This window comes from Oratosquilla oratoria, chromosome 4 (assembly GCF_046742065.1).
Source record: "Oratosquilla oratoria isolate Oo_2021 chromosome 4, ASM4674206v1, whole genome shotgun sequence".
NCBI classification, from domain to species: Eukaryota; Metazoa; Arthropoda; class Malacostraca; order Stomatopoda; family Squillidae; genus Oratosquilla; species Oratosquilla oratoria.
This window is the reverse complement of record NC_134780.1, coordinates 80,171,288-80,184,506: the sequence shown is the minus strand read 5'-3', so window position 1 is coordinate 80,184,506 and position 13,219 is coordinate 80,171,288. Positions and strand designations below refer to the sequence as shown.

Genomic DNA, 13,219 nt, shown 5'->3' with positions numbered 1-13,219 from the left:
CAGCATGAGGTAAGCTGAATATGTTGTGCATGCAATTGTCACTGTAGCAGTAAGCACAGTAGAGCAGCTGTGCAGCTTAGGAAGAATAACTTTCATTGAAGTGCAGGAACTACACTACTCTTTTCATCCAGTTGAGGTTATAATTTTGAAAACATGGTAAAGCTGGGAGGGTGGGGGACAAGAATGAACCTTCATCCAGAAGTAGTTAAGATAAAAGGGACAAGTGGATGTTGGATTGGTGAAGAGTGGATGTATGCTTCATACCTCCATGCACGTTCTGTGCTCCCATCCTTGCAAACAATATTATACACAAGAGCTGGAGTCATATAGGTGGTAAAGGAGAGAATTAGTGGGGATATAAAAAGGGAGAGAAAATGGAAGTTAGAAATTAGAATAATCTTCAGTCATAAAAGAACTCTGTATGATTCTGGTCCATAGGGGCATCATTGAAGTACCTGAAGTAGTAACTGCATTAAACTTTTAATAGCCATAGAGATCTTCTAAATATTCTGGATGTGTTAAGTATTGTAGTGTAATTTTAAGAATATGAACAACCATTCAGCTCACCAAAATTCTTCAGTTGTATCTGAAATACATTGAATGAAGTTATATTAAACAGAGGGTCAAGTGTGCTTGAATATAAGGATTTATATATATATATATATATATATTCTTCGTCTTCTATATTTTTTGTGTTATTGCAGTTGGCAAAGCGACAGTGCTATGGTCATTCTGGTATGGTGACATTCTTCATCAAGGGAAACAACCTCAAAGTTTCACAGAAGTTCTTTGAGCACATAAAAATTTTCACTTTGGCAGAGAGCTTGGGAGGATATGAAAGTCTCGCAGAACTACCGTAAGACTGATTTGTTTGTGTTATTAACATGCAATATTACGTGTTAATAGAAATTAAATCTTTTTCATTTTCTATTAACCCATCGACTGTAGGAGGTTTCCTAATAAATTTGCTTGGTGAAAGCCACAATGAAATCTCTTCCCATAGTGATAATTTAGACAGTAAGTTAACTCAAAGCAGTTTTTGTTTAAAGTAATTATTATTTTCACTTGTTTAGGAAAACCCTCCTATAGCCAAAGGGATAAATCTTTGGTTGTTTTGTATTAGTAACAAATTAGTTCAGGCAGTTGCTTGTCAAATTTATTGAGCTGAGAGACACTACCCAGGCAACTAGAAGATTTGTGAGAACGTAACATGAGCTGGCATTTGAGGAACATAGTATGTAATTACCGTATATTTCCACGTATAAGACGACCCTAAAATCCAAAAATTCACCCCTTAAAATTGAGGGTCGTCTTATACTACCATTATAAAAATCAGACCTTGAATTCTACGTGAGATGACTTGGTAGGCTAGCCTGCTGATAACCACCGATACACAGGAAATGATTCATATTATGATAAGAACTGGTAATAAAGGTAATTAAACTATATTTACCTTGTACAAAGGATTACAAAGGCGGAGCATGCCGACAGGAGACCTTTTGATCCATATCTAGGTCGGATGCGAAAAAAAATCATATTAATGATAAAATAATAAATAAAAACTATGATAATGTAAATAACAAATAAAATACATAAATAAATGCATAGGTATAGTTAAATAATAAACAAAGAGGTAAATAGTAAATAATAATAAATTGACATATAACTAATAATAAATAAAAATCAGACAGACAAATGATAACAAAACAAAAACAAATAATATAAGATAAATTATAATCATTACAGCATCTTACTTAGGTGTTTATCTAAATGATTCTTAAAGCTTCGAACTGAACTACATTGCACTACCTGTGCAGGAAGTTTATTCCATTCATTAACTACACGGTTGGCAAAGTTGTTTCTACCTATTTCCAAATTGAATCTATTTCCGGACAGTTTGAGACCATTGTTTCTTGTCTGATTCTCATTCAATGTAAAAATTTGGTCACTTTTGATGTTGTCAATGCCCTTTAGAATCTTAACCCCTTCCATACGGTGCCGCACACGTAGGCGTCATGGACTTGGATCTCGGTGGCAGCAGCCAATGCCAGCCGTACGACGTGTCGTAATAATACTCGCATCATAAAATATAGTCACCGCTTATATCGATCGTTCTCTCTTCACCCGTGAATTTTGATAACCATAGAAAATGCGATTACAAAAGAATTAGAAAGAATGTCATTATGGAGGGGCGACTACAATAAATATAATCAAGACGCCGATATGGCAGCCTCGCGAATACACTCGCTCCCCATGACGCCTACGTGTGCGGCACCGTATGGAAGGGGTTAAAGACCTGTATCAAGTCACCTCTGAGTCTACGCTTTTTTAGAGAAAACAGATTCATATGTTTTAGTCGATTTTCGTATGATTTATTTTTGATATTTGGAATCAGTTTTGTGGCTCGCCGTTGTACTCTTTCCAATCTGTCAATGTCTTTAATGAGATTCGGTGACCATACGGAAACAGCATATTCCAAATGTGGACGAACTAACGATTTATATAGCTTATTAATGAGTGATGGACTTTTGAAATCAAAAGATCGCACAATCAGTCCTAGAATCTTATTTGCTTTCTCAGAGGCTGAAATACACTGCTTGGATGATTTGAGGTCGTTACTGATAATTACGCCGAGATCTTTTTCACTATCCACTTTTGTTAACGAATTTCCAAATAACTTGTAATCGTACTTACTGTTATTTTTACCTATGTGCATTACCTTGCATTTACTTGTGTTAAATTTCATTAGCCACTTCTCAGACCATTGCTGTAATTTATCTAAATCTTCTTGAATATCTAATTGGTTTGAGTGATCATTTGCCACTCCGCACAGTTTTGTATCATCAGCAAATTTGGAAACAGTAGATTTTAGTCCATGGTCTATATCATTTATATATACTATGAATAGAAGTGGCCCAAGAACGGAACCCTGAGGAACTCCACTTGCAACACTTTTCCATCCAGAAGTTTTTCCATTTAAAACAACTCTCTGTTTTCGACCCTTCAACCAATTACTAGTCCAACCTAATAGGCTACCACTTATTCCATGCAAAGCTAATTTAGTAAGTAGTCTTTCGTGTGGGACGGTATCAAAAGCTTTTGCAAAGTCTAGATATACTAAATCTATAGTTTCTTTTGTCATAATTCGAGATAACTGTGTTGTAGAATTCGAGTCTGTTAGTCACGCAAGAACGTTTCCGTCTGAAACCATGCTGGCTATCATTTATCAAACGGTTACTTTCTAAATGATGTTCCATAGCATCTCTAGTTTCCATTATTTTTCCTACGATTGAAGTCAAACTTATAGGCCTATAGTTATTTGGTTTCTTTTTGTCACCTTTTTTGAATATGGGAGTAACGTTAGCTAGCTTCCATTCTCTTGGGACATCTCCGGATATGATGGATTTCTTGAAAATAATTTCTAATGGATCAACAATCTCATTTTTCATTTCCTTTAAGATTCTTGGATGCCAACCGTCAGGCCCTGGTGTTTTATTAACTTTGAGTTTCTCTATACACCTTTTAATTTTTTCTTTTGTTATATTTACCGTACCGAGTAAGTTTACCCTAGACTTTTCACAGGTTTCAGTTTGGAATTCACCTTGAGGTGTTTCGTTTACGAATACCGAGCTAAAATAATTGTTTAAGATATTACACACTCCTTCATTGGAATATTCAAGTTGACCGTCAGCATATCTTTATAGTAAATGGCAATTGTTAATAAATTCGAGGAATAATTCTATATTAATGAAATTACGGTACTTTTAACCTGGAATAACAGCAATATCAGTATTGCTTCGTGCCAACCGTGTTTTAGAATTCACTGTTATATGACTCCTAAACGTATCCCAGACCAACAAACTGCATTCATTTCTCATGCCACCTGGCCGTTTATTCCAAATATTGTCGATCCATAATTTCACACCACTATCATCCATCCATACTTTCGGGTGAAATTAAACCAAAACACCAGGCGGAAAAGTTATTTTAGGTTTTGTTTTACGTTTGAAAATAACCATTGGCTTCAATTTCGTACCATCAGCCATACAAGATAATACTACTGTAAATCTTGTTTTTTTGTGTCCTGTACTTTTTAACGTGTACAGATTTTACTCCTTTCAAATCCACTGTTTTGTTACCAAGCATGTCAAAATTTAATGGAGTTTCGTCCATATTTCCAATATGTGACAATGGATATTGATGCTTTTTCCGTAGCTGAATGATAAACCGGTGAAAACTGGTTATTTTGTGATCGAGATCTTTTGGGAGTTTCTGGGCAATTTTTTTCTCTCTTATTACTAAATTTTTCCTGTTCATAAATCTATTACACCACCCCACTGTTCCTTTAAAATCTTTACCTTCTTCCTTGTTCGATTTTGCCCATTTCAGAGCATGTGATCTTATTTTATTTCTGGTTACAATGTACCCATCTTGTCTCCGCTGGATTACCCATTCTGCAACATCGTTTTCCAATTTAGGCCAACGTACACTTCCACTTCGCATTGCACATTTCTTTTTGGGGTTTTTTCTTAGGTCATCCTCCTTTCTCCATTCTCGCACCATCTTCTCAGTTACATCGAATTTTCTTGCCGCAGCACAATTGTTCGAATCCTTGGCCACTTCTTAACTTTTAATTTGAAACTTGCCTCGTATTTTCTTCTTTTAGTTGGTGGCTCCATGATTGATATGGGCAAGCAGCTGATAAACGCAAGATTGTTGTGTGCCAACCGTTGTGTGCGGTTGAGTGAGCTACGCCGAACCAGGAACGTAAACAAATCATTTTTGTTAGTTAGTTGACGTGTGTTCTCAGAAAATCATCATACATGATTTGCTTTGTTATTTAATTCATTTTGAATTTATAAGGATACAGTAAGTAATTTATCTGGTACAAGGATACAGTTAAGTAATGAGAAAGAAAAGAGAAAAAGCGGAAAAAACAGCTGATACACGTAAACAAAACTATTCTTTTTGTACGGTAGGTTTGATACACTGATGCTTTTGTAATTTAGCAGACGTCTTATACTACCGATATGAGATATATTCATACAAATTTGCTCTAATTTTGTACCTCGTCTTATACACGGAAATATATGTTAATACTCATGAATTTGTGGTACCAGGATTGAGTGCAAAGGGGTAGACTAAAGAAAAAATTAACAAACAAGATCAAAAGTCCTAAGAGCTTGATTAGGATGCCAGTGAGTGAAAATATGCATGGATGACAGTGAGATGGAGAAGAATAAAGGTGGAGGGTCTATGCTATGAGTAACATAGCTGCAGCCGAAACAGTCATGTTTGCCATTTGCACTTGAGCTATTGGGGCAGGTAACAGTCATTTCTGGGACTTGAAGAGAAGTGCAGGTAAGAATGCATAGACTTGTATGGCAACCCATTCCATAAGAGGGGTTTAGTAGGGAATGAACTGCCACTATTATTGGGTAATGCCACATCCACATGTTTGAGCTGTGCCCAGCAGGCTGTGCCCTCACCAGGAAAAGTCTCCTGACTATGCCTGAGAAAGTGCCCACATTGCTGATCATGGTAGTTGATGATTAGTCCACCATAAGCAAGGGTTTTGAGTGAGTGGCCTAGTGCAATACAATCACCATGATGTCACACTTTACATTCCATAAACATTGGTGCTTTATATAAATCATTGTTACTGTGTCTTCTCAAGACCAGTATGTACTTGGTGCAGACATCATGTCCTACTAACTCAGTACTTACCTAATGGTACATACATACATACATATACCAAGGCTTTTTTCCCCCTTACCAGGGGGGGTAGCCAAAAAGGACAAGGCACAAAAACATTCCCACCCATTTCATCCCCGAAAACACTCCACACCCCTCCACCCATCTTAGCACCTCCTAGATGACGGGTCATCCCTGCACCCTGTCCACTGCCCTAGATCAGAAGCAGTGTCGCAGGACACAGCACATCCACAGCAAGGCCGCTTCGTTAAATCGGCGACCCCCCCTCTCCGTCTCCCCATACAAAGGAGAGGACTGGGAGAGATCCCTTCGGGCTGCGTCAAAAATTTTTGCTCACACACACTACCTCACCCCCATTCCCCCGTCCAATCCACCTCATGCATCACAACATTTTCCATATACAACCATTCTCCATTCACCCCTGTCTTCTGTCCTCTCCCGTCCTTCCTCAACCGACATTCCCCTCTTCCCCAAAGCCCCCTTCACCCCATCCATCCATCTCATCCTAGGACGTCCCCTCATGTTCACTCCCTCCACATCTGCCTTCCATACCTCCTTTACTAGTCTTTCTTCACTCATTCTTTCCAGGTGTCCAAACTTGCCTAATGGTATTTACCTAATTATAGTTTACAGGAAAGGAACAAGGCTTGGGTCCTGTCTCCTTTTCTATAATTTTGTAATATACCTAGACTCAAAATCATGTACAGTTGAAAATTAATCTATATCTTGATTTCCATTTAACATGTTTAGATTTGAACTTGTGTACTGTTTGAGTTTGGGCTAATCACCTAAGCTATTCCACAAATCTATATGGAAAACTGTATCTCTTCACATCCTTTCAACATGTATCATGTAATTTACTTCCATGACCTTTTAAAGCCCTTCCATCTTTAATCAGAAAATCTCTTCTATCAATGCAACCTATACCCTTTAGTGACCTGAACACTGTAATCATGTCTTCTCTTTGTCTTCTATCTTTAAAAGTTGGCAGACCCAGTACTTTGTCTTTCCTCATATGGTTTATCTGCCAGGCTGGGGACCATTTTGGTTGCTACCCTTTGTATTCTCTCAATCTTTCATATATCCTTCACTCTATGGAGGGACCATACTACTGACATATTCCAGTCTTGGATGTATCAGTTTTGATGAGTTTTTCGTCCTCTCTTCATCTGTATAATGGAATGCCACTTTGATCTTCTGCAGTAGTCCATAATTTCTTTCCATCCTGCTGATATGTCTGTCAGGTGACAGATTGTCTTTTATCAACACTCCTAAGTCTTTCTCCTCTTTTGCTTTACCTTGTGGCACTATTGCCCATTTCCAGTACTTTGTATTTTTTTGGTATTAAACTTCATTTCCTATTCTTGGCTCCATAAAAAAATAGTATATAGATCTTTTTGCTATATTCTACCATCCTCATAATTTTTCACTCTTATCATGATTTTTGCATCATCAGCAAACACATTGGCATAGCTTGTTCTTTTCATCATGTCATTAACATAGACAAACATAATTGGTGCAAGGACAGAACCTTGTGATATTCTGCTCGTTACTGTGTGGGTCTGCCTACACCTTACCTTGTGCTTTTGGGAGTGACATCACTGACATATGTTAGTGCTGGGAACAGGCAGTTTGATGGTTTGCCTGCTAAAGGTGCCATAGACGGACAAACCCCTCATGCCTGATGAACAGTACTCGACTGTTTAAGCAAGGAGTAAAGGATAAGCATAATGTGAATGAGTGGAGTGGGAATGGTCTCCTGTTATTCCTTGTCACCTCACTCTGTGGATAATGATCTGTTGGTTAGAAAAAATAAAATAATCACTTGAAAATGTTTATATGTGTACCATTTTATCGGTATGGGTATTGGAATTTCTCCTCTCCTGTAAAGTTCAAGAAGCCCTGACATTGAGGGTAACAAAGCAAACATGTAAATGAAAATACATTTTTCTTTTCTTTTTCTGTAAGCAGCAACTTCATTGACTTCTTGCATTGCAGATCTATTATGACTCATGCTTCAGTTGCCAAGGAGGAGCGTGAGAGATTAGGCATCACTGATGGTTTAATCAGATTGTCTGTTGGATTGGAGGGTGAAGAGGATCTCCTTAATGATCTAGATCAAGCTCTCAACAAGGCCATGAAAGAAACACAGTGAAATCTAAGAATATATAAAATTAACAGGTAAATATGATTTTTTTTTTTTTTTTTTTTTCCTCTCTCAAAGCTACAACTTTCATATTGATGTTACAATTCAGTAAGAGAGAGTTGAAGGTAAATATGGGTAATAGTAAGGTGATGAGATGTACAAGGGTAGAGGATGGCAGTGAGTCGGAAGCAAGTCTAAAAGGAGAGATGATGGAGGAAGTGGATAGCTTTAGGTATTTGGGGTTGTATGGCAGGAAAGGGAGGAATGGATGGAGGTAAATTGTAGATCTAGAGAAGCAAGTAAATGCCTTTGGAGATTAATAAGTGTAATGAGAAATAATCAACTGGGAATGGATGCAAAGAGGAGATTGTATGAAAAGGTGATTGTGATGACTGCATTCTATGGGGCAGAGATGAATTTAAGAGGCAGAGAGAAAAAAGTTAAACATGTTTGAGATGAAATGTCAAGTATGGTTAGAGGGAGAAACAACGAGGTGAGGAGTGGAAAAGGAGATGGCAGATAAGGCTGATGAAATATGGTTTGGACACATGAAAAGATTGACTGATGAACGATTAGTAAGAGGTGTAGAAGCAGAGGTGGAGGGAGTGAACTTGATGGAATGACCGAGGATGAGATGGATGGATGGGATGAAGGGGGCATTGGGCAAGAGGGTAATGTCTGTTGAGCAAGGAAGTGAGGAGGCAGGATATAGGGATGAGTGGAGAATGACTGTGTATGGATAATACCATTATGCAAGGAAGGGAGGGATGGAGGGGGGTAGATTGTGCTTATTTGTGAAATATATTTTGACACAGCCCAAAGGGATTTCTCATCTTCTCTTTTTCTGCATGAGGGGGACAAAGAGGTGGGTCACTGATTAAGTGAAGTGGCCTTGCTTTGGATGTACTGTGTCTTGCTGCATTACATTTGACTCAGGGCAGTTGGCAGATGCAGTGATGACCTGTCATCCATGAGATGAGAGGAGATGGAAGGGGTGAAAAGGGTGGTGGAGGGGAGTGAAATGGGTGGGAATAGGGAAGGCCTCTGACTTGGCTACCTCTCTTATAAGGGGGAAAAAGCTCTTGGTATAGAGATGAATGTTACAATGATAATTTTATTGCCTCAAGTTTCACTGTGGGTGGCTCTAAGAAGAAAATCGGTCTGTTATCTGTATTGTATTAGTGGGGGATGGTTTCGGTCACCACCTTATAGTAGGAGGAGGGAAGTACTCATTTGTTTTTGGCTCTCCTTACATGAAAAGTAAAGAAAACGGGTAAAGTTGATAGAGATCTTGGGCCCAGTCTGGAGACAAGGGTCAGCCCCTCGGGACTAAACCTCCAGATGGAGATGAGGGTATAGATGGGCTTAGAACAGGGATGGGCAAAATTTTCAGTGCAAGGGCCACATTTAGAGATGCACCATTTTAAAAGGCTTTATAGTATATTAAGTAAAAAAAAAAAAAAAACCAAAGTAAAAAATTAAAGAAAAGAAAAAATTATCAATTTATATTTTATAATAATGTGAGTATACTGGCTTGATCTTGGCAGGCTGCATGTGGCCTGCAGGCTGTAGTTTGCCCACCCCTGGTTTAAATATTAACCCCTTCCATACGGTGCCGCACACGTAGGCGTCATGGACTTAGATCTCGGTGGCAGCAGCCAATGCCAGCCGTACGACGTGTCGTAATAATACTCACATCATAAAATATAGTCACCGCTTATATCGATCGTTCTCTCTTCACCCGTGAATTTTGATAACCATAGAAAATGCGATTACAAAAGAATTAGAAAGAATGTCATTATGGAGGGGCGACTACAATAAATATAATCAAGACGCCGATATGGCAGCCTCGCGAATACACTCGCTCCCCATGACGCCTACGTGTGCGGCACTGTATGGAAGGGGTTAAGATGATGATTCAGGACCACTACCTGCAGATTCCTAGCATCAGTTACTGTTGTTGCAAGCAGTTATGTATTTTTTTTTCTCCATCACTCTTTATTATTATTGCATTGTGCATGTGTGTATTTACCTAATTGTAGTATACAAGAAAGGAGCAATGCTCATTGGGTCCCATCTCGTATTCTCTAGTTTTTTAACGTACCTTGACTCAAATTCATGTATGATTCTAACTTGATCTATATCTTTGATTTCCAATTATCATATTTAGACTTGAACTCGTATATTGTTTGTGTGTGTGTGTAATTGAGTGTTTGTTAATTAGGAAGGAATTCTAAAATTTGACAAGTGCCATTTTTCAGATTGTATTCATGTTTGGGGTGCTGTTGTCAACATTCTTCCCGGCATTCTTCACTAGTCTACATGGAATTACTTTGAATATAATGTTAATCCTTTTACTATCAAAGGGATACTGCACAGGTGAATAACATTGCCTGGTATTAACCAGATAACTTGCCAGTTAGAATGGAAAAGGTCAGTTGAGATAGCTAATACTGTATTTTTCAGTATGCAAAAGAAGGGCTTGAAAGAGATGTCTCTATTTTAATTGGAAATACAGCCACTATCAGAGTTACAACCTAGATAGGTTCCGACCAACCAGTCGTAAGTCGGATCGGTCGTAAGTAGGATCCTATTCAAAATGGCCGACACAAGGGTTCTACTCTAGGATACATGATATCAATCTGTTGCGTTTTTAAGTAACTTTTTCTATTGAATACTATTAAATACAAGCTGTTTACTGTTTATTTATCAATGCTTTTTAGTTTCATTTTTATAATTTTTTTTTTTTTTTTTTTTAATACTGTACTGTATTTCAGTATATATACGTATGCAGGTACTGTATGTATATACTATACCTGTGTATACACACACACATTAAATATAACCTTGCTTACCATTTTTAAGTTTTTTAAATTGTAGTTTCCTTTTAATAATTTTTTCTTGATTCTTCAATTGTTTTATGTACTCTAAAAATATGTGAATTTTAAGATCTATTTTTCTCATCCATTTCAATCCATTCTAAGTGTGAGATATAGGTACAGCAATGACTGCAACAGCACTGTAGGAGAGAAGCCAAACGCAGAGTATGGGATCCAATGTATTTAACATTGCACCCGGCAGGGCTTCTCCCAAAATAACATAGTGGACTTTTTTAAGGCTCTCGACCCATAAGGGGGTCATTAAGCCTGGTGTGAAGTTGTTCAGTCTCTACTTTTTATATATATATACAGTTTCATGTTGGTTTCTCCCCGCAAGCTTGGGTTATATAAGGAGTCAGATGTTTGTCCATTATATTATTTCTGAAGAAGCCCTGGTGGGCGAAACGTTAAATACATTGGATCCCATACTCTGCGTTTGGCTTCTCTCCTACAGTTGTATACAGTATTGTTTTCAGTTGCTTAGTTGTTAATATGATATGGTATGTTAAAGAAAATACTTATTATAGTGTATTCGTATTAGTAAACTCATAATAGGCATCAGCTAGACGTGGTCGTAAGTACGTAAATATCCTTCATCCTTAATTTATCAAACTCTTCCACAAATGCCTTAGCTGCAGGCGCATCACTGCTAGCAGCCTCATCTTTTGACAACATGTGGTGAACCTGGTAACCATCTCTAAAGCAATTAAACCACCCAGCACTCGCTATGAACTCATGTGAAGCATATTCTTCACCTGCATGTTCTTTCAACATGTGAAATTAACTTGTAGCCTTACTTTGCACTGCTTGCAACGTCACTCTCACATTTCTTTGCCTATTATCTTCCAACCACGTGTATAGCAACTTTTCCAACTCTGCCATAACTGCCGTACGCGATGCCGGTTGCCACAACTATCTTACGCGCTGTGCTGCCAATCATGTACAGTAAACTCATAATAGGCATCTGCTAGATGTGGTTGTAAGTACGGGTGGTCATAACTCGCGTACGTCGTAACTCGGATAGTGACTGTATTTGTAAGAAAAATTTGTTTAAATCATAACATTTGATCCAGTTGTCATGGGTCATGTAACATTTCGTACTGTTAGACTTGGTATCTGAATATAGATGTTTTTGCTATATTCAGGTAGAAATTGACTATCATATATGCATAAGGAATATAAAATGTAACCCTCAACTCCCCAATGAATGACTAACAACACATTTCACAACCTTATCAAGCTGTATCAGCAGTTGTGTGTGGTACAAAATTTATAACCCCTCGGATTAATATCTGATCATGTTTCCAAAAGTGGCAAGAAGTTTCTAAATTAGTTGTACATGTAATACTATGAAGAACAGTACTACAGATTTTTATCAAAAGTTAGTCTGCTGCAGGAGATGGGCATCCTTCTGCAAACAACTCTTATAAATGCTATCTATACATCAAAGGCTTTTTTCCCCTTATAAGGGAGGTAGCCAGCCAAGGCATGCATTCATCCTACCATGTCACCCATAGCTCCTTGTAGAAGGTCATTCCTGTCTTCTGCCCACTGCCCAGGTCAGAAACAATCCAGCAAGACACATAGCAGGTCCCTACTTTATGTGTAGTGTTAATTCAAGAATGGAGCTTCACAATTCCTATTCTGAAATCTTAATCACAAGTAATTTTAAGAGTTAATATACTTGAACTCTAAATGTAATTACTGGTGATTTAAACAAATTCTAAATAGGAATTATTATCCAATAGGGGCATACCTTGGCTGGCTACCTCCCTTTTAAATGGTAAATGGGAAGAAGCCTATTGGTATATAGATTAGATTTCAGTTCAGAAAAATTTGTGTAGAATGAAATAATTTTCCTAATTGTACATCTATGTAAAAATTTCTTTATTTCGCATCAAGTTCTTATTCCTAAATTTAAATTAAACCAAAGGTATTGTTTTACCATGTATCTTCATGATATGTGGTTTTACCTTTGGTGGCTGGACATGAACAATTTGCTGCACAGCAATGGATAAATACCATGTATTTGATAATGCTCTTTACCCCATGGAATAAAATGTTCTAATTTTAGACTGTTTTATCATTTACAAGTTTTATAGTCCATTGTAAACCTTTCAACCATGTGGTGCTCTTTAGATTCTATACTAGGCGATGCTACCCCTGCCTCTACCGATTTGCATTTGTCTATGATTTTCCACTTCAGTCAAACAATGCCCTATGAATCTCAATTTCTAGGTACAAAGCTATCTTGATGTACCAGATTTGTTGCTCACTGAACATAATAAATTGATGAAAACTAGGTGATACTTAAGACACGGGGGGCTTCACAATAGGCCCAGCAAAGTGTTAAGAATATCAAGAAAATAGAAAGAATCCAGAGAGCAGCAACAAAAATGGCACCTGCACTTGCAAACTTGTCATATGAGGGGAGATTGGCTAAACTAGATTTACCAACTCTGGAACAAAGAAGAGGTGA

At 37.7% G+C, this 13,219-nt stretch overlaps 1 protein-coding gene across 4 annotated transcripts in view; it reads left to right on the top strand.

Annotated features, from left to right (window-relative positions):
* Positions 1–12,813, top strand: part of Cth (Cystathionine gamma-lyase) — a 37,163-nt gene extending 24,350 nt beyond the window's left edge. For 3 of the 4 annotated variants that reach the window (XM_076184473.1, XM_076184474.1, XM_076184475.1), the window contains 4 exons: positions 1–9; positions 705–856; positions 7,714–7,896; positions 10,123–12,813. The exon at positions 1–9 is cut by the window's left edge and continues 514 nt beyond it. In XM_076184473.1, coding sequence (XP_076040588.1) covers positions 1–9; positions 705–856; positions 7,714–7,870 — 318 coding nt within the window. In that variant the 3' untranslated portion in view covers positions 7,871–7,896; positions 10,123–12,813. Of the gene's footprint in view, positions 10–704; positions 857–4,666; positions 4,764–7,713; positions 7,897–10,122 lie in introns of those variants that run through there. The other variant, XR_012966325.1, reaches the window with a different exon arrangement.
* The last annotated feature ends 406 nt before the right edge of the window (positions 12,814–13,219 follow it).